General features: G+C 47.5%; 1 protein-coding gene across 1 annotated transcript; it reads right to left on the reverse strand.

The window, feature by feature from the left end:
- Nucleotides 1-16,977: 16,977 nt before the first annotated feature.
- Nucleotides 16,978-21,134, reverse strand: LOC123431220 (probable alpha-glucosidase Os06g0675700). Its single transcript, XM_045115046.1, has 3 exons — nt 20,909-21,134; nt 20,408-20,692; nt 16,978-19,178 (listed from the first exon to the last, which is right to left on the reverse strand). Exons 1-3 carry the CDS (start codon nt 21,103-21,105, stop codon nt 17,060-17,062), a joined length of 2,601 nt encoding a protein of 866 aa, XP_044970981.1. The 5' UTR covers nt 21,106-21,134; the 3' UTR covers nt 16,978-17,059.
- Between the last annotated feature and the right edge of the window lie 1,525 nt (nt 21,135-22,659).

A 22,659-nucleotide genomic window follows, 5' to 3' on the forward strand; every position in this document is an offset into this window, starting at 1 on the left:
TGTTCAGATCCATTAGATTCAAAAAAATAGTTTGCTATTGACGTGGAAACAATAATAATTCAAGCAAACTAGCAAGGTAATCATGAACTTTCAAAATAACAAGGCCAAAAGAAAGTTATCCCTACAAAAGCATATAGTCTGGCTATGCTCTATCATCATTGCACAACGAATTTAAATCATGCACAACCCCAGTATTGGCCAAGTAATTGTTTCACACCTTTAGTTTCTCAAACCTTTTCAACTCTCACGCAATACATGAGCGTGAGCCATGGTTATAGCACTATAGATGGTGTGGAATGTGGTGGAGGTTGCAAGACAAAAAAGGAGAAGATAGTCACATTAACTAGGCATATCAATGAACTGTGGAGATGCTCATCAATAGATATCAATGTGAATGAGTAGGGATTGCCATACAAATGATGCATTAGAGCTACGAGTAAGTGAAAGCTCTTAAAGAAAACTAGTAGGTGTGCATCCAACTTGCTTGCTCACGAAGACCTAAGGCAATTTTGAGGAAGCCTATCATTGGAATATACAAGCCAAGTTATATAATGAAAATTTCCCACTAGCTATATGGTGGTGACAAAACGAGAGACTCTCAATCATGAAGATCATGGTGCTTAATATGCACAAGTGTGGAAAAAGTGGTAGCATTGTCCCTTCTCTCTTTTTCTCTCATTTTTTTGTGGGCTCTTTGACCTCTCTTTTTTTATTTTTTTTATTTTGGTGGGCTTCTTTGGCCTCTTTTATTTCCTCACATGGGACAATTCTCCATTAATGATGATCATCACACTTTCAACTCAAAACTTAGAGCAACTATGACTCTATATGGAATGCCTTCGGTAGTGTACCGTGGCAATGATCTAGCATGGCATAGACACTAAGGGAAACATCATGCTAGCTATCTTACGATCATGCAAATGGCAATGTAGACGTGGTGGCACATGTCATGGTGGTAGTTGCATGGCAATATATCTCGGAATGACTTTGAAAAAGCCATGGTAGGTAGGTATGGTGGCTGTTTTGAGGGAGGCTAATGGTGGGTTTTGTGCACCGGCGAAAGTTGCACGGCACTAAGAAGATAGTGATGGTGGAAGGTGAAAGTGCATCTAAACCATGGACTCAACATTAGTCATGAAGAACTCATATACTTGTTGCAAAAGTTTTATTACTAATCGAAACAAAGCATTCAACACATACTCCTAGGGGAAGGGTTGGTAGGTATAAACCATCGCGCGATCCCGACCGCCACGCAAAGGATGAAAATCAATAGACTAATCATGCTGAGATTTCATCGCATAGAGGTTCACCATACGTGCATGCTACGGGAATCACTAACTTCAACACAAGTATTTCTAGATCCACAACACCTTACTAGCATGACTTCAATATTACCATAACCACAACTCAAAACTAATTTAGATAAATCAAACTTCTCTAACTATTCAATACACATGAAGGTGGAAGTTTTCGTATCCCTTTGGATAACTACCCCTTTTGAGACTACTTTCAAAGCATAGATCAACTACCAAGCCACGCACAGCTGCGCTCTAAAAGATATAAGTGAAGCACATAGAGCTAAAGTATCTAGCTCAAAAGATATAAGTGAAGCACATGTGAGCTGAATTGTCTACCAAAAGATATAAGTGAAGCTCGACAAAATCACGGTGAGTGCATGTCTCTCTCTCTAGGTGTGTAGCAAGGATGATTGTGACAAAAAAAAAGACTCCTACGATACAAGACGCTCCAAGCAAAAACACATAACATGTGGTGAATAAAAATATAGCCCCAAGTAACGTTACCGATGGATTGAAGACGAGAGAGGGGATGCCTTCCCGGGGCATCCCCAAGCTTAGGATTTTACGGCATCCTTGAATCTCTTGGGGTGCCTTGGGCATCCCCAAGCTTGAGCTCTTGCCACTCTTTATCTCTTTGTCCATAAGAACTTCACCCAAAACTTGAAAACTTCACAACACGAAACTTAAACAGAGACTCGTGATAACATTAGTATGAGAAAGCAAACCACCACTTCCTTAGGTCCTGTAGAAAACTTAAATTCTACTTGTGCTAATGTTGGGTTAATGTATTTTCAATCTTCCATGGCTAATACCCCTGATACTATCCATAGTTTCATCAAAATAAGCAACCAACACAACAAAAAACAGAATCTGTTAACAGCAGACCAGTCTGTAGAAATCTGTATATTTCGTATACCTCTGGTACTCCAAAAATTCTGAAAAATTACGACAGTCTGAAGAATTTTCGTAGCAATCAGCAGCAGAAAGAATCAACTCAAAAGCTCTTACAGAAAAAAAAAACGAAAATTCTTTTCGTGAGCACAAAGTTTCTGTCTTTTCCAGCATGACCAAACGATCATCCCCAAGACTAATCATAACGGTTTTGCTTGGCACAAACGCAAAAAGAAACACAAAAAACACAATCATAACAGAATTATGAAAGTATGGAAAACACAAAACAGAAAGAAAATGGATAGATTCGTTGGGTTGCCTCCCAACAAGCGCTTTTGTTTAACGCCCTTAGCTAGGCAAAAGGTGATGGAATCTAAGTCTAACATACTTCCTATGCATATGCATTTTATAGGGAAACAAATTGGCAAGACAACCAATAGTTACCAAATGCAAGGAAGAAGAAAGAGACAATACCAATCTCAACATAACGAGAGGTAATTTGGTAACATGAAAGTTTCTACCAAAATATTTTCCTCTCTCATAGCAGTTACATGTGGGATCATATTCGAATTCAACAATATAGCTATTCCATAGGATATTCTTTTCATGATCCACATGCATGCAAAGTTGACGCTCTTCAAAAATAGTGGGATTATCATCAACTAAAGTCATGACTTCTCCAATCCCACTTTCAATATTGTTACAAATATCATATTCATCATGAGGTTTGAAAAAATTTTGAAGATCATAAGAAAGATCATCACCCCAATCATGATTATTGCAACAAGTTGTGGACAAAGAAAAACTAGCATCCCCAAGCTTAGGGTTTTGCATATCTTTAGCATGATTGTCACTAATAGAATCTATAGTGAAACCATTGCAATCATGCTTTTCATTCAGGGAGCCCTCGTGAATCACTTCATAAGTTTCTTCATCACGATTTTCAGATTCACGCATCTCAAGCAAAACTCCATAAAGATAGTCAAGTGTTCTCAACTCACTAGCAATTCGTTCCACATAAGTGGGTCTCTTAAAGAGATTAGCTAGTGGATGAGGATCCATATCACTAGATTTTCAGCAAGCGAAGATGCAAGCTAATAGAAGGCACATGGCACTCGAGCAAAGGAAAGGCAAACAAAAACGGCAAAGGAGAAAGGCAAATGAAAACGGCAAATGTGAAGTGGGGGAGAGGAAAACGAGAGGCAACTGGCAAAAAAGTAAATGTAGGAGATGAGTTTGTGAGACCTACTTGGATAGATCTTGATCTCTCCTCCCCGGCAACGGTGCCAGAAATAGGCACGTTGTCGTGAAATTATCTTGACGTGCTCCTCCCCGGCAACGGCGCCAGAAATACTTCTGATGTCAGTTGTGCTTCCCTGGCAACGGCGACAGGAATAGTCGTGTCGACGGCACCAGGAATCCTTCTGCTACGGCTATGGAGCCTTGCGTTGGTGTTCCCTCGAAGCGGAAAGGGTGATGTAGCACAACGGTGGTAAGTATTTCCCTCAGTTTGAGAACCAAGGTATCAATCCAGTGGAGGAGTATCAAAAGATCCTGCACAAACACAAAAAGCTTGCTCCCAATGCTATGAAGGGGTTGTCAATCCCTTATAGATTGTTTACTAGTCGCTTCTCTCATGAAAGCAAGTAGACGGTGGGTTAACAAATTACTGTCGAGCAATTGATAGAACCGCGCAAAGTTGTGACGTCATCTATGGCAATGATTATATCTATAGGCATCACGTCCAAAACAAGTAGACCGATACTGTCTGCATCTACTACTATTACTCCACACGTCGACCGCTATCCAGCATGCATCTAGTGTATTAAGTCCAAAAGAACAGAGTAACGCCTTAAGCAAGATGACATGATGTAGATGGACAATCTCATATCAACGACAGAGCCCATCTTGTTACCCTTGATGGCAACTACTTAATGTGTGCCTTGTTGCCCCTACTGTCACTCGGAAAGGTCACCACATGGTAGAACCCAAAACCAAGCACTTATCCCATTGCAAGAATCATAGATCTAGTTGGCCAAACAAAACCCAAGACTCGGAGAGACTTACAAGGATATCAAATCATGCATATAAGAAATCAGCAAAGACTCAAATATATATCATAGATAATATGATCACAAATCCACAATTCATCGGATCTCGACAAACACACCGCCAAAGAAGATTACATCGGATAGATCTCCATTAAGATCATGGAGAACTTTGTATTGAAGATCCAAGAGAGAGAAGAAGCCATCTAGCTACTAACTACGGACCCGTAGGTCTAAAGTGAACTACTCACGAGTCATTGGAGGGGCGATGATGATGATGAAGAAGCCCTCCAACTCCAAACTCCCCTCCGGCAGGGCGCCGAGAAGGGTCTCCAGATGAGATCTCGCGGTAATGGAAGCTTGCGGTGGCGGAAAAGTATTTTCGTGGATCCCCTGCTTTTTTGCTGTATTTTAGGGAATATATAGGCCAAAGATCTAGGTCAGGGGCGGCCAGGGAGGCCACAAGCCCTGACACCGCCGCCTCCCCCCTGGTGGCGGAGTGGGGGCTTGTGGGCTCCCTGGAGCCCTCCTGGCTTGGCCCACAGGCCCCCTGATCTTCTTCCGTTCAGGAAAAAATCATTTCGGAGATTCTATTCCGTTTGGACTCCGTTCCAAAATCAGATCCGAAAAGAGCCAAAAACACAGAAAAAACAGGAACTGGCACTTGGCACTGAATTAATAAGTTAGTCCCAAAAAAGATATAAAAGGTATATAAAACATCCAAAGATGACAAGATAACAGCATGAAACCATCAAAAATTATAAATACGTTTGAGACGTATCAGGGAGCCGTCTCAGTCACCTCCCAGGCGAACTCAGAGCCACGAAAGTTGCCAGTGTAGGCCGCAAGCTCACCCCGGATGAGGTCAGACGAGATCACCAGTCCATCCGAGGTGGGCTGCTCTGGAGCCAAGGTGACCGTCGCCAGGTGAGGCCGAGCTGCCTCCTCCTCAATCTCCGCATCCACGAAGTAGAAGATACCCCGCTCAGTACCATACCCAAGGTAGGCGAGGGTCGTGGGGCACCGCGGGGGAGCCTCGCACTCCGAGCAGTAGTGCCCTGCGCACCCGTAGTTGATGCACATCGTGTCCTCACGGGAGTGCTGGCGGTTAGTCCGAGCGGGGGGATCCAGGGCCTCCTCCTCAGGAGCCCCCAGCGGTGTCACGCAACCAGCACCGCCGGGGGTAGCAGCAGTGGCCTTCTTCTTCTTTGAATTATTTTTCTTCTTTGCCGGAGCTGTGGCGGGCATCGGGGCCGCTGGCCGAGCCCCTAGGACAAATGCCTAGCAGGCCCGTCGTCCCGGCGCCAATCCGCACCCTTCGCCCGAGATGAGCGCCAGTCCTCACGGCGGACATCATCACTGCGCCTCGAATGCTGCCCGCCCCATCGCTCCTCCCGGCGGTCTCGCCGCCAGGAGGGCATCGAGGGCCGAAGAGCGGGGGGCCGAGTCGGGGGGCGCGGGGAGCAGGCTCATCGCGCGGCAGAGAGACTGGAGGGGGGCGAGCCACCAACTCCGCCCGCAGAGCCGCTTCCCGGGCCACGTCACCCGTGCGGGAAGCCTCCTCGCAACGAAGGTCCCCCGGCGATCCCGGCAGCGGCAGGCGGGGATCCCTCGCCAGCTCACGAGGAGGCGGAGAGCGGCGGAGGGAGGTCCCGAAGTAGTATTCCGGGGACCTCCCCGGCCGGGTAGACCCAGCGCGCCCGGAGCGGGACGAGCCAGCACCCCCATCCGGGGCGTGGACGCGGGCAGCAGGGACGGGAGGCGCGTCCAGCTCGGCCGAGGGGCCCCATTTAGGCTGGGCCTGGCCGTCTCCGGCGAGGCGGGTCATCAAGGCCTCGGCATAGGACCGACCGAGACGGGGAGCAAGGTCCGACCGGCCAGCAACCAAGGGGAACAAAGGAGCAGGAGGTCCTGCAGGCAGCGACGCAGCGGAGTGGGCAGCACGTCTAGGAGGCAGGGGAGCGGGCTGGCTCCGACGGGAAAACGGCGAGGGGAGCGAGGGGACGAGAGCATGGCACGGGAATCGAGCGCGGGGGGCAGGGAGGGGACGGACACGCACGGGAGGTACACAGCGGGTGGCGGCACAGCGTCTCGGGCGAGGGGAAACCCTACGCCCCAACCCGGCGACCGTCCGGTACCTGGGCCACACCGCAAGTGGGGAGGCCTCTGTTGGGCCGAGGCCCAACGAAGGTTGATCCGAGCCAACACCCGCCGGGCGCGGCTGGCAGCCTAGGAGACCTCGCGGGCCGAGAGCGGCGGCGGCCCAGGAGAGGGGCGCGCGGCCCACCCGCCCGCCTGCCGGCCCGTAGAGCTAGCGCACGGGCTCCTCCCGTCGCCGGCACCGGCGCCGCCGCCGAGGAAGACGGCAAGGCCCTAGCGCCTGGCGATCCCACACGGGCACCACCACCACCAGCCGTCGCGGAGGATAATCCGGGCAGCTCGCCGGCGTGGGCCCCCGAGGGGCGAGGAGGAGGCACCGGCTTCAGCCGATGGGGATCCCGTAGGGCACCTTGCCCGAGTCGGAGCGCCGAAGCATGCCTCCTGGGAACCCTACCCGGCCTCCGGAGAGCCGGGGTCGCGGCATCCAAGAACTGGCCGAGCTGCGGGGGAGCAAGCGACACCGGCAGCTTCACCCGGCCTTCCCCTCCCAACAAAGAGGCAGGTTCGTCGTCGTCGTCCGAATCATCCATCTAGTCAGCCCATCGACACGACGACCGAGGGAGGTAGAGAGGGGGAGCCGCCGGGGGCGGCGGGGCCGCGATCTCCTTGCGGCGCCGGCCGGCGACGTCAGGGCCACGCGCAGGCTAGTCCGCGTGGCTCACCACCACCACCGCTGTCATCTCCTTGGTGCCCCAGTAGACATCCTTTTCGAGTCCCTCTCGTCTTTTCCTTGCTTATGCTTGCGGTGACCGTGTGTTTGCACGCTTGTGTGAGCGCTCTCGCAGCATTGGGCATGCTCTGCCCATTGGGTCATGATGGGACGCATCTTCCCGACGGTGTCCGCGTGTTCCCATGTGCCGTCCAGCCTCCTCCTTCTTCTGTGTAGCTCGCTGGACCCCGTCCCCCTCCTGTAGCTCCCTCATCGGTGCTGGACACAGCGTGCCCATGGGCGCACACTGCACCGACCGGCTTTGTCCGCGCCCCATCCTCTTCTTCCTCCCCCTTGGCGTGATTTTGTGCTCCCATGGCCTCCTCTGCTCTTTCTCGTCGCCTCCCCAGCTCAAGAGCGCGATGTGTCGCGCCAGAGCTTTGGTCGAGCACTCGCGGCAGCCTCCGGCCACGTCATCCCCTCCGCGGCTATTTAAAGCCATGCCCGAGCACCCCCGGCCTCTCCAGCAGCCCCCTCTCTCTCCCCTAGCCCCCTCCACAGAGCTCCCGGAGCCCTCCTCACTCTCCATTGCCGCCATGGTCGCCGACATCCTCCTCCTAAATTGGCGCAATGCCGAGCCCCTCCCTTCATCCTAGCCACCCAGAGGAGACCCCCGAAGACCGGTGAAGACCTCTTGATATCTTCCCTAGCTTCCGGAGCATCGTAGCACCGAGACCCCCCTTCACCCAAGGCCTCCGTCCGCCGCGACCGATGTATCGCTCGCTCCACCTCTCCTCGGCGAGCATACGGTGTTCAGGCGGGTGCACCTTGACTTCCCGGACACTCCGATGGCCGGAGCGTTGCCAGAGGTGCCCGGTGGCGTCGGGACGGCTGCCAGCGCCGAGCCTTTGCTCTGCCCCGTCGTGCGAGTGGGAGAATGAAGAAGAAGACCCTGCCATGTGGCCCCCACCTCCCATGCGGACCCCGCCAGTCAGCCACTGAGGCCTTGACCAACCCCTCACATGGATAAGTGAAGGTGTATTCCTCAGGATACGTCTTCCAACTCCGAAAGCGTCTTCCACGTCTTGTCCGGGCGGAATGCGTTTTCTCTTTTCAGTAATCGTACTTTTAGGAAAACCGTTCTCTGTTTTTCTCTCAGGGGCTTGTTTGCGAAGATTTTTTTGCAGATTGGGCCCCAATCTTCTTCCGTCTGTATCTCCGCTACCGTAACTCCGAATCAGGTGAATCTGAAGTCCTCATTTTTGCCTCACCGAGCCCATTCTGTTGGTAACATTTTCATTATGTTGTCACATACTAAAAATGACCATTTTTTCCTTTGCCCTTGATTAGCCCCCTTCGAGAGAGAAGTTTTTTTGGCAAATCATTTCGCGAGTTCCTCGCACTTATCCCCCGTGGTTCCTTCATCCCCAGGCAAGCCACGACAGCCACTTGCATGACGGCCTTGCAGGAGCCATGCTTTCCTACTTGAATAATTAAATACTTTGTCCATGTTAATATTTTTTGAATGGTATATACATGCTTGTGCATCCATGCTAGTTCTTATGATATGATCATTTGCATCTAGTTGGTTAAATGATTAATGCTATTGTCATGTTTATTCTAGTAAGTATATTTCGATGTTAGTGGTCAAGCCATGTTATGCTTGCACTATTCATGATCATCCTTATGCCATGCTCAGTTGCATCTAGTAGCGTAAACGATTTATTGCTATTGGTACCATGACTCATATGGTTATGCTTTCCACCCATGCTCATGTTGATATCATGTCCACATGCATTGCTATTTTATCATGTTATTCTATTATGACTCGGCTCATCCTATGCAAGTTAAACTGGGCTTTAATCGAACATGAACACTTGTTGGGCGAGTCATAGTGCCATCGAGTCGAGGTGACCAGTGCAGACACACTTTCCTATATGGAATGGCCTTAATGCGGTCTATTGTTACGTCTCTTGCCGGTGCCTCCAACCAGGGAAGGTTATGTGTGCCCGTAGGCGGTGATAACCTCGTGTGCCGTAGTTGTTGTAGGGCCCATTGTCCTCGTTTGGGACCGTTTTTCTTTTGCCCCGACAGTGGTCGTTGGATGTCTAGAGTGGCATTGGGGTCACCCATGACTTGGCCCAAAGGGGAGTTTGTCGGAGTGGCCGGGAGAGTGCCATGCAATAAGATCGGTTTTGTCGGAACGCCGCTGGGCCATCCAAATGGGAGCACGAGGCCTTGGGTTCCATGGTGTGGGTATAATGTACTAACCTCTGCAGAGTGTATAACTATCGATAACCTCTCCGCAGCTATGAACCCATTTTGTCATAGGTCACACTATGGGTCCACAATAATAATAATATGATTAATAATAACCTTGGTTCGATGAGGAAAGAAGTTTGGCGGATCTTTATTTCAACATTAGAGTTTTAAAGTGGTATCATGGATACCGGGGTTGGTTAATATTTTGGTGTCATGTGGAACTGCCATGTAAAGATCAAGCTCCTTGTGGTCATGTGATGATTACTACGGTATTGTTAATACCAAGCTTGATCTGATCCTGAGTTTATCGTGTGACGTCCCCGATGATAAGTTGATACATGTGATGGTTACGAGATAACCCCAAATATAGTAAGTTGAATCATGATAGTTTAAACATGGTGCATATCATTATGTTCATATGTTCATGCCATGCTAGTGATATCATGCTCATCATTGCTTAAACCTGTAAATGCCATGCTATTGTTGGTCTTGATTGCTTTAGTTGCTGTGAGCTTAAGAATACATTGAAAGTACTCACCTGGCGTGTCATGCCAGTTTGTAGGTCATGCCATGCATGATTGATTGTTGGTCGAGTTTGCGAGCTAGGATAAGCGTTCCAGCCAGAGTCCCAATGGAGTGGAGTCCATCGCCATCGCCTTTGTTCCGCCGCTAGAAGTTATTCTGCTACTTCGATTTGTTCTGCTGCTAGCATAGAGCTACTTGGGCAGGCATAGTGTCGTCGTGTCGATGTAATTCGTTGTGATATCGAAACCATCGTATCCATATCATTTGCAATAAAGAGCTGATTTGTTCTGTGCCAAGCAATGTCATATTCGAGAAGACTTATCTCTCGATTGGAATGCGGGATGTTCCAGTCTCTGTGAGCCGGAGTGCCACATGTACAATTAACATTTTAAACTTGTGTACATAAAATTATTTTATTTATAAATATATTCAGAATATTTTAAAATTAAACAAATGCAAAAATGAGAAAACAAGGAATAAAAAAGGGCCAAAGGCCTGTGCTCGCGCATGGCCAGCCCAAGCTAGTGACTGCTTGAAGCTGTCGTACTATTGAGAGCAACTACTTAGTGAGGACTCCTTAAAGAGCCTTTCGACGATCACTTCTACGCGTCGTCTGCGTTCTCAGCCGTCGCCACATGTCGTGCTCTGAGCGCTTCCTCCGAATTTTTTATGTTTCCGCACGCGTTTTTGGCTTTTTAGATTTTTTTTCTATTTTTTTGGTGTTTCGTTTTTTCACCTTTTCAACGATAAAAAAATTCAAAAAAAAAGAATTGCGCGAAAAAACACGTTTTTTCACGATACGCACGCTTTTGCCTTCACGAGTGGCGTGGCCGTGCCTCTCGGAAAGAAAAATCATGTTTTTTTATATTTTTGCGAGAGGCATGGTTTTGCTTTCCTGAGAGGCACAATTTTTCTTCTGCGAGAGGCACGGTCGTGCCTCTCAGAAAAAACGTGTTCTCTACTTTTTTGCGAGAGGCACGATTTTGCTCCCCGAGAGGCTCGGTTTTGCTTTTGCGAGAGGCATGGTTGTGCCTCTCAGAAATGCAAAATAAAATAGCGAGAGGCACGGTTTTGCTTTTGCGAGAGGCATGGTTGTGCCTCTCGAAAATAAAAAAATTTCTTTTTTTTGTTTTTTTCCTGCGAGAGGCATAGTTTTGCTTCCGCGATAGGCATAATTTTGCCTTCGTGAGAGCATAGACGTGTCTCTCAAAAACAGAAAATACTTGTTTTATGTTTTTTTATCGCGAGAGGCACGGTTTTTCGTCTGTTTTTTTTTTAAGTTTGTGAAAACCTATCAACATGGCATCTAGTTTTCAAGATCTCGACACAACGAACCTAACAGTGAAAACAGTTCGAGATCTGAATGGACGGTTTAAGAGATAAAATATTTTGAAAATACAGATCTACAGAAATAGGGAAAACCATTTGTCGCAAACTTAAGGAGATGGGAGTGATCTTTGAAATGAGTACTCCTTAATTTGTGATACAGGCACGCTCCAAATAGTTATATTGCCCGCAAAGGCGGTTTATAGCAGTGGGGCTATGTAGCGACCACACAATTCAACACAAAGTCATGCGGTTGAAATGAAAATTTGAAAATTCATTTAAATAACTTTAAGAAATGGAGTGATTTTTTTCAACAAGTGATATTAGGTTTGGTAACAAATGAAATAATATTTTTAAACAAGTGAAACGACTTTATTGTATTGAGAGAAATTTGTTTATTGTACTGAGAGAAATTAGGCTTGAAGTTAAATTACGTTTTTGAAATGAGTGAAATTAATTTATCTGAAATAATTAAGATCTTGTTTCGAAATAATTGTAATAAATATTTGAAATGTGCGAAATTATTATTATTTTCAAATAAACAAAATTTTGAATCTTGAACAAGCTTTTCCAAAAATTATTGAAATAGTTTGCTAAATATTATGAAACTAATTTCTTGAATTGTTGAAACTACTTTAAATGAGTTCCTTGCAATAGTGAAATAGTAAAAAACCATTATTCATAAAATATTGCAACAATGAATAAATAATTAAAATCTTTATTCAATTTATAAATTTGAAAAAAAATAAACAATATATTCATTAATGTTCAGATATAAATAAATATAATAAAATAGTGCCCATGCTTCCGTCTTGATGATAGCCTCGCCGAACAGGTGCGCTCGGTCTCCCACCGTTCCTTCTAGAAGGTGGTTTTATGTCCATGGCCAGTTGTTGTCATCCTTGGTGGCATCATAGGTGGGCATGGCAGGATGGTGGTTTCGGGTCTAGGCTTGTAGCTTCATGGCGGCAAATTTGGCACTCGACTTCGATGACGCCGACGACTAATGGGTGTGCTTCGAGATTTGAGGAGGATGGGAATGATCCTCGGTCGATACGCCACAAAGATAGCCTCGTCGCGATGGGCTTCATCATCGGCTCACAACAATGGCCTACTGGGTTATGGTTCTCCGCCAAATTTGGTGACGGTAAGCGGTTTTGATGACGGTTGCATAAATTTCAAAGGACTCGAATGGAACTTTATTTTCTTGGTACGGTTTCCTGCAAAGTTCTATGAACATGTGTTCTCTCTCGGCCTTTCTGGTAGGTAATGCATGTGTGTTGTATTAATTTTGTTTGTGTGTAGTAATCTAAAGAAATTAATACAATTAGAAATATAGTATATGTGACACACCAAAAAAACCAATAAGGATGTGTTTGATTGCCTGTAAAATCGTAACTAGGACCACTATATACAGTAGTGTGGGTTGTTGCATGCATGACATGGTTCTTAAAGCATCCCTGCGCCCGGCTCTTTGGAAATCGGTCGTTTCCGTGAACCAGGCTCGAGCCATGTGAAGAAGCGCACATGGGTGGCTCGCTGAAACGAGTCAGCGCTTAGAGCATCTTCAATAGAGGTGCTATATAAGCGTTGTGCTGAAAAATTAGTGTTTTTTACGTGCGTTACTGCTCCGGACGCTTGAGCGAAGGCGCAAAAACTACGCGCGCGGCATAACTAGTTCATCACGCGGGCAGAAACGTCATCGTGCGTCGTTTATTTGTTGGGACCGCTCCCCCGCGCTGGACACTCGAGCGCTCGCTCGCGACTCCACCTACCCCATCCAGCCCCTGGCGCCGACGCCGCCCGCGTCACCCCATTTCTTCCGGCGACCGTTCCGGCACTTCCCCGGCCTATCCCCGCGCCGCCGCTGCTTCCTCCTTCTCCCTCTAGTTACCGTCGCCCCTCGCGCGCAGCAGTCCTCCGACGAACAACGCCCGACCGCCCACTGCCGCTCGGCGTTCGCAAGGTTTTTGACGAAACTTCACATTTTTTACGTGAATTTCATGCATGTTGTTTGTAGTTTTTATAGCCTAGTTTAAATTGAACATTGTAGATGAGTTCGTCATATAAACTATTTGTTTGAGTTGTAATAACGAAATTGAACTATTTTTGTTGATTTATTTTGTTTGTGTTTGATCTTTTTGCTTGTGTTTGAAGCGCGGGCTGCATTATAACGCACCTGCTAGAGCTACGCGTGTGTGCTAAAGTTTACAATGACCCTTAGACCCAGCGTTTCCCGTTGTGTCAAAACAGACGATCCACCTGCTGCAAACGTATTTTTAATGCGCCCTGCGTTGTGCGGGTGTTAATCACCTTATCCCCTCATCCCTGCTAAAGAAAGATTATCCCGTCATCTCCTTCCTCCTTCTCTCACCCACCGCGCACGCAGCGGGTAGTGGGCGACCAAGGCAACGACATACAACCAGGCACGGGCACGGCCACGGCCATGTCAGGCAGCCGGGCGCGGCCGCGGGCATGGCCATGACAGCCAGCTGAGCGTGGCCACCTCAGCAGGGCGCAGGCGGGCGCGGCCTCCGTGGCCACGACATGCAGTCAGGTGTGGGCACGGCCACAACCACGGTAGCGGGCCGGGCACGACGTCTACGACGAGGGAAGGAAGGGTCGACCCCGTCGGGCTCCGACACGAAGGCGGACAAGGTGCTGCAGATAGTACTTCTGGACAGCTACTTCTACAACCGGCCAATTCGATGACGCACTCAACGTGTTTGAAGAAATGAAGGCCGTCGGATCAAGCCAAACCTGGCCACTGTTAAGTGTAGTTGCTAACTCTCTATCATATGCATGTGTGCAATCAAACATTGGGTGAAAATTGCTTCACGATGACAAGACGCCATATGTAAGCAACCAAACTACTTGACAACCTCATTTTTCGTCGCCAGGCCTTACTTAGTTTGGTTCGTTTTTTCTCCTCTCAGCCAGGCCCTGCAGAGAAAGTAACCAAATGCACCCTAAACATCCGTGTTCAAGTGACCGTGATGATATCTTAACGTAAACCTAAGCCCCATCATGACTGTGGTAACGATCAACTGATCTACGTGTGGCACACGAAACGTAACCATGCATCGATATGGTGGAGCTCGATGGTGAGTTGGAGCTGCCCAGCGCTCCGGCTGCCGCGGAATATTTCTACCATGAATGCCTAGACATCACAGGCGGATACGTACAGTAGCAGCCGAAGACTTGTCCAGTCTAATAACACTTGGCTTCCCAATGCACAACAGATCCATGGACATGTCAGAGCGTTCTTGTCCCTTGGAGTTGCAACTCTATGTACCTTGGCTTTTGAATAAAACAACCAATAATCAAGACCCTATATTTTGGTGAAACAAATCACAAGATTGCTAAGGCCCTGTTTGTTTCATAAGTCATAGGACTTTTTTAAGTTTCAACTTATAAGTCTCGAGTCCCTACCTGTTTGTTTACAAGGACTTACAAGTCCATGTTAGTCCGATGTTCAGAGACCGGCCGCGGCCTCCTCTGCCCTGGGGCACGGGCCTCCCACGACCAGGTCCAACCGGAGGAAGGCCATGACCGGCCGACTGGTCGAAGAGGAGTTGCTGGTACGAGCCCAACTCCGGAAAGACGTCAACGTTGCAGTTGAGATCCAAGAAACCCATTCCCCTCCCGAGATTTCCGCCGGCGGATGAGCCTTGGGTTGCCTGTTGATGCGAGGGGAACTGAGAGAAGAAGGGGATCTGGTCCTCCTCATCATCGGCCATGGCGGCGCGGTTGAGGGTGCCGTCGGCGGTGGCGATTGGAGCGAGGCGGGGAACGAGCGAGGCGGGGTAGGTGCGGGGCGATGCGGGGTAGGTGCGGGCCGATCGATAAGTCCCAATAAGTTCCTCCCTGAGAGTCTTTTTTGATAAGTCCCAAATGACCACTGTAAGTCCCTATAAGTCCCTCCTGTTTGGTTTAGATGAGACTTATAGTAACTTTTTTAAGTCCCTGAAAACAAACACCCTCTAAATCTACTTAACCAAGTCTCAGTCGATGCTATATTAATGAGATCTTTGTGGGGATCCATGTAACATTTTCATTTTTTTTGTGTGTGGATGGGTGTAACATTTTCATTTTCATTTATTATTTATTTTAGTATGTTCTATCATTTAACTGAGACTTGATTAAATCTCAGTCGATTGAGATTTTGTCACACCCAACAAATAACCATGCGAATTAAAACCTTGACTTTTTTAGAGAACAAAACACTCTTGCCAGTTTTGCCCCACGAAACAGGAAAGTCTCTTAGCAGATTTGTGAACCTTAAGAAAATGTTGGCTATTGGAGGAAATACACTTTGGTTTCTGGTTGTATATGTATCCTATATGTGATTTTTTTAATAATATTTAATTAAAAAGTTAAAATAGTTTCAAAATATTTTTAGATTAAACTTGACTTTGTTTTGCACTAGTATACGATTTTTCACAAAAAAAGTCAACATTGACCTGTGGATAAAAAAGGCAAAATTTAGTTTCTATTATAGGTCACTATTCACACTATTTTGATCGAAATTTTGTCTTTTTTGAAAAGAAGCCAAAGTGTAAAAAAAAATCTGAATTTTTTCTTACAAGTATAATGGAAGGTCAAGTTTATTTCAAAAATATTTTCAGAATATTTAAACTTTTTGTTGAATTGCTAAATTTCTTTTGCATATAGGATGTATATACACCCAATATTTTCAGAATTTTTAAACTTTTTGTTGGATTGCTAAATTTCTTTTGCATATAGGATGTATATACACCCAATATTTTCAGAATTTTTAAAAAATTTGTTGAATTGATAAATTTCTTTTGCATATAGGATGTATATACACCCAATATTTTCAAATTTTTAAAACTTTTTGTTGAATTGCTAAATTTATTTTGCATATAGGATGTATATGCACTAGTATATAATTTTTCACAAAAAAGGTCAACATTGACCTGTGGATAAACAATGCAAAATTTAGTTTCTATTATAGGTCATTATTCACACTATTTTGATCAAAAATTTGTCTTCTGTGAAAAGAAGCCAAAGTGTATTTTTCTTTTTTACAAATTTTTCTTACAAGTATAATGGAAGGTCAAGTTTATTTTAAAAATATTTTCAGAATATTTAAACTTTTTGTTGAATTGCTAAATTTCTTTTGCATATCAGATGTATATACACCCAATATTTTCAGAATTTTTAAACTTTTTGTTGAATTGCTAAATTTCTTTTGCATAGAAGATGTATATACACCCAATATTTTTAAATTTTTAAAACTTTTTGTTGAATTGCTAAATTTCTTTTGCATATAGGATGTATATGCACTAGTATATAATTTTTCACAAAAAAAGTCAACATTGACTTGTGGATAAAAAAGGCAAAATTTAGTTTCTATTATAGGTCATTATTCACACTATTTTGATAAAAAAATTGTCTATTTGAAAAGAAGCCAAGGTGTAATTTTCTTTTTTAGAAATTTTTCTTACAAGTATAATGGAAGATCAAGTATATTTCAAAAATATTTTCAGAATTTTTAAACTTTTTGTTGAATTGCTAAATATCTTTTTCATATAGGATGTATACCCCCCCCCCCCCTCTCTTAATGTGTGCTATGCATGTTCAAAGATGACCAGGTAGTGAGTAAGTAAAAGGACATAGAATTGCCTCCCAGAAAAAACAAGGGGAAGGAACAATTTCAGATCAAGATGGATCTAGTGATTAACCACCTTAAGGAATTGGTTAAATATTCGGATTTGTTTCTCTCAGATGATTGGAACTTTGGAAGATGATAGATGAACGACCAATGACAATAAATAAATACAAACGCAAACGATAACAAACTTCAAATTCCTCAAAACTTTTATTAATAAATTGAGATGGATATAAAAAATAATGATTCACAAACGGTCTCAGTGTCAATGCGACATGACGACCTTGATCTGGAACTCCTTTCCAATGGCCAGCGACAGGCCGCTGACGCTAAACGCTCCACTCGTCAGGGACTTGGTGCGGGCTGCCTTGACCTCAACGTTGTTTACGTAGATAGTGAACCCCTTTGCCGGCGACTGGAGCCCCATGAAGACGACGCTGCCGATGACCGACGTCCCACTCGGTGTGTATGAGTTGTGCACCACATGTGAACTCACCGTGGTAGCGAAGATGCCCTTGCTCTCCATCGCAGTATCACAGCTAAATCTCACCAGGGTCCAATTGCCTCCCACCCCGCCCATCTCCGTCGACTCGCCGTCATCCAAGAACAGCTCCCCGCTGGCCGTGCCATTCTCCGCGAGTGCCACAAGGAGGTGGAACTCGCCTTGCCGTGCGGCGGATGTGGTAAGGCCAGGCTGCTGCAGCGGTAGGATGTTGCCACCGGCCAGGTGCACGCTAGCCGAGTCCACCGGCGCCTGGAGTGTAACACGCTTGCCGGTCCGCGTGGCGACGGTGAGGGGGTAGCTGTGGTCGTAGAGACTGAACCACCGGCCTGCCGGGAAATAGGCGTCGACGGTGGTGGCGCCCGGCTGTAGCACCGGAGACACGAGCACGCCGCGGCCGAGCAGGAACTGCTTGTCCACGCCGTAGGTGTCGGCGTCCTGTGGGTAGGAGAAGAAGAGCGGGCGCACGATGGGCGCCCCCGTCGTGTGCGCCTCGTACATGAGCGTGTAGATGTAGGGGAGCAGACGGTACCGCGTCCCGAACGCCTTCCTCGCCGACCGCGCCGTCGACTCCCACACGTAGAGCTCTCGTCGTTCGGTGGTTCTCTCCGTGTGCGCCCTCGCGAACGGGTAGAATGCACCGAGCTGGATCCAGCGGCTGCACAGCTCCTGGGTCGTGTTGCCCCTGAAGCCGCAGAGGTCGGCGCCGACCATGGGGATGCCGAAGATGCCAAAGCTAAGCATAGTGTTGATGGAGTTGGCAAGCTCGTCCCACCTTGCCGAGTTGTCGCCGGTCCAGTGCGCGGCGTAGCGGCCCGCTCCGGGGAAGGTGGAGCGGCTGAGCACGAAGGGGCGGCGCGCCGTGTCCTTGAGCAGTGCGGCATGCGTGGCGCGTGCCTCGTAGAGGCCGAAGAGGTTGTGCGCGTCGTACTCGGACACGTTGTTGTAGTGCACCGTGGAGACCGGCACGGTTTGGTTGTTGAGGGGACGATGCGTGCCGGAGTTGTTGATGTGGTATGGCGGGTCGTCCAGCGCGTTGAGCGGCTGCCAGGCCCCGAAGTTGGAGGGCTCGTTCATGTCGCACCACAGCCCGTCAACGGGGATGGTCCGCCGGAACTCGGAGATCTTGTGCGCCCAGTACTCGGCGGCGCGTGGGTTGATGAAGTCCGGGAAGTAGACCTCGCCTGGCCACACCCTGCCCACCACGTTGGTGCCGTTTCGCTTGAGGAAGAAGTCCTCGTTAGGCGTTGCTTGCCTTTTGATCTCCGGGTCTATGATCACCACGTACTTCTGGCCGTTGCTGTGGAGCCGGTCCACGAACGGCCGGAGACGGTTGGCCGGGAAGTTGATCGGATCTAGCGTGAAGTCCTGGCCACCGTCCATGTAGTCGATATCTGACCAGATCCCCTCCAGTGGGATCTTGGCCTTGGTATAGCCGGCGACCACCTCCTCCAGGTCAGCCACAGTCTTGTAGCCGTACCTGCACTGGTGGAACCCGAATGACCAGTACGGCATCGGGGCAGGGCGACCGATGAACTGGGTGTACTGGTCAACCACGGCGAGCGGAGAGGGGCCGGCGAAGAAGTAGAAGTCGAGCACGCCGCCGATCACCTTGTAGGTGATGTACGACCCGCCATACACTATGTCCATGCCGTTGCTGTTGAGGAGGAGCACGCCATGCGCATTGCCGCCGGAACGCACGTCCATGTAGAATGGGTGCGAGCCGTAGAGGTTGAGGTCCAGTAGATCTGACCTCTCCAGGTCCTCGTTCCACAGTGTGAAGGTGTCATTGGGCTGGAGCCGGAACGTCCGTTTCGTATGCTCGCCCAGACCGTACAATGATGCCCGGCCGGCTGGAAGCGCCGTCGTCACCTCCAAGTACCTGCATTTCAATTCCCATGCCCATCAATCACTTGGTTACTCATGCATAATATATACACACACTCCTTCCCATAAAATAGATCCCCTAAGTTTTGTCTTAACACCAAGTTTTATAAGTTTGATGATCAAGTTTTCTGTCTAATATATGAACATTTTTATTATATCAAATAAATACATTGTACGTAATTAAAAAGTTACTCCCTCCGTTCTCAAATATAAGGCCCTGTTTGTTTCATAAGTCCTAGGACTTTTTTAAGTCCCAACTTATAAGTCATAAGTCCCTACCTGTTTGTTTACAGGGACTTATAAGTCCCGAGTCCCTACCTGTTTGTTTACAGGGACTTATAAGTCCATGTTGCACCTGCAGAAAAGATGAACTGCAGCGGCGACGAGGCGGCAACCGAGGGAGACGAGGCGGCGGCCGGCCGGCGACGGGGCGGGGCGGCGGCGGGGCGGCGACGGGGCGGGCGGGCGGCGACGGGGCGGGGCGGCGGCGGGGCGGCGACGACTGGGCGGGCGACGGGGCGGGCGACGACTGGGCGGGCGGGCGGCGGGGCGGCGACGACTGGGCGGGCGGGCGGCGGGGCGGCGACGACTGGGCGGGCGGGCGGCGGGGCGGCGACGACTGGACGGGCGGGCGGCGGGGCGGCTGGGCGGGCCGGCGGCCGGGCGGCGACGAGGCGGGCGGGGACGGGGCGGGCGGCTGGCGGCGATTGGGGAAGCCGGCGGCGGGCGGTGCGAGTGTCCTGGAGTCCTGAGCGATCGGGGCAGGGCGGTGCGAGCGTAATGGGACCAGAATAAGTCTCAATAAGCTCCTATTAGAGAGTCTTATTTCATAAGTCCCAATTAACCATAATAAGTCCCAATAAGTCCCTAGTGTTTGGTTTAGGTGGGACTTATAGGGACTTTTTTAAGTCCCAAAACCAATAAGTTCTTGGAAACAAACACCCTCTAAGTCTTTTTAGAGGTTTTATTAATAGACTACATACGGATGTATATAGACATATTTTAAAGTATACATTCAATTATTTTGTTTTATATGTAGACCCTTAATGAAATTGCTTAAAAGACTTATATTTAGAAACGGAGGGAGCACATATTTCATGATGAATACGTGATATCGATTTGGTATTGTATTGCTTACCTTTTTCCCCTATAAACTTGGTTAAACTTCAAAAAGTATGACTTGATCTATTTTGAGAAAATGAGGGAGTATTATCTATTACGTACCGGTCCTTGAACACGAGAGTGGCAGAAGTGTCGAAGAGGATGTCACCGGTAGAGTGGCGGGAGACGGTGAAGCGGAACGGATTGCTGTGGATGGAAAACTTCAGGTCCGAAGACACCCTAGAGATGGTGGCGCTGCTCGGCAAGGTGGCATTGTCCATGCCTAGCGATTGGAACAAAGCGTCCTTCGACACCGACGTTGAGCGCGGCATGATGTCTTCGGGGACCTCCCATCGTGTATGGTCGGCGTCGGTAATGCGCACGTGGAGCCGGTTATCTGTCTCCAGGCTGCACAATCATGTTAAAACTAAAACAGTGAGCTTACCGTATGCATCATTCTATGCAGAGGTCACATGTTTACCTTCTTTTTGATATAGAAACAACTACTTTGTATATATATACATAACCCCTACCAAACAGCGCAGCACATACGATCTCTGATTGCTATATACATAAACTCATGAACTAAACTCCTAGATCAGCATCAAGATCAAGCACACTTGCCTTGCAGTTAGGTCGAGCCTCTTGACATCAGGCCCGAACGTTGTTGTCCCGTTTACAAGTTTCAGACTGGCCGATAACAGGTTCCCCGACCCGACGACCGACTCAACGTCATAGCCCGCGCTGCAATGATGGAGGAGGCAGATGAGGAAGGTGAGGAGCGCGAGAAGATCACCAGATGACGAGACAATCGCCATCATATGATAGAATGAGTGTGCAAAAACACAAGTGAGTGTCAACAACTGTTGATCGATTGGCTTTATATAGAGTAGTAGCTAGTCATCCTCAATGTTTGGAAAGTTTTAAACATGTGCCTAAGATTACCTCTGGATAGGTAGTATTTCAAAGTTAAGACTTATCGCTTCGTCTATATGAGGAAGTATATTAAGGCTGATATGCTAAAGAAATGGTAAATAATGAAGATAATTAATGTTAAATTTTTAGTTCAATTACATTTTCCCTTCTATTTTGAAGTAATTGTGATGAGGACATGGCTACCTTGAATACGACCATTTTTTTTTTATATTTGCATATGTGTGAGGTAATTCCTATTAATAATTATATCATATTATATTTTGTTATTAGGGACAAAAAATACTACACCATTTTATTTCATGTGTAGAATTTTTGAAGGCGGATGCAAAAGAAATATGAAGATGAGAGGTATTGAAGCTTATATGAGCCAAACAAGTGCAAATATTCGTATACGTGCATGCATCGTGAAGGAGGAGCCGGCCTTGCTTGTCTCAATCATACATGTGTAAACCAGCACATGCTCCGATGCAAGAAGCCAACAACACGCAAGAGTCCAACACGAAGCAGCACTTGGCCATGCCAGAAGCCAACGACACAAGCCCACAAGAGTCCAACACGTTTTTGCTTACGTGCTGAATAGCACTTGGTCACCCGGATCGGCGTCCCACCGAGATGGCATCCGCTTTAGGCCTTGTTTGGTTCTAGGGGAACAAATCCCCTAGTGGAACAGAACTTCTAGGGGATTGGGTTGACCCCGTTCTGTCACCAGATCCCCCAGATCTCCGTCCATCCCACATCCCCTGTTTATATTCTCTTTGGTTTCTCTAATCTTAATCCCCCATTGAATCAAAAATCATACTCATATGTCTTGCGTTGTCCGCGTTGCTTCTAGTGGATTCGTTCCACGAGTGCCAGCAGATTCTTCTGCACCCCGTGGAATGAAGTGGATTGGGCCGGTATTTTCCACGCCTTGAACCAAGCCAAACAGTCAAAGTGTGATCCACGTGTAATATTTCCCGGCCTAAACAGCCCACGTGGATTGGGCCATGATCCCGGGTAAACCACGTGGTTTACAGCATAACCAAACGAAGCCTTAATAATAAGTTAGGATTTAAAAATGAGGTTTTATTGTATTGTCTAGCCATCGCTCAATTTGCATCTATGTGACGTGTACAACTATCGTCTTGTCAGATCCATAGTGGAACCCCATCATTATCGTGTGCTTAATTCATATCAGCAATTTAGATTACAATTCATCATTATTCGTGCCAGTTCTTCGGTTGCTTGCAGGAACTCGAACCTCGTGTTCAGCTTGATCGTGCCTACGACAGGGTCAGTAACAATTGAAGATTGATTTAACGATTGTTAAGGCGTATTGCCGGGCACGATAAAGTCGGATCGTCAAAGTCAAAATCCACCAAATCGATAGTTATCCCCATTCTCATCAAAAGATCGGGCACCGATTACATCAAATTGTCTTTCTACGTTTATAATAAGTA

This window comes from Hordeum vulgare, chromosome 2H (genome assembly GCF_904849725.1).
Source record: "Hordeum vulgare subsp. vulgare chromosome 2H, MorexV3_pseudomolecules_assembly, whole genome shotgun sequence".
Lineage (NCBI taxonomy): Eukaryota > Viridiplantae > Streptophyta > Magnoliopsida > Poales > Poaceae > Hordeum > Hordeum vulgare.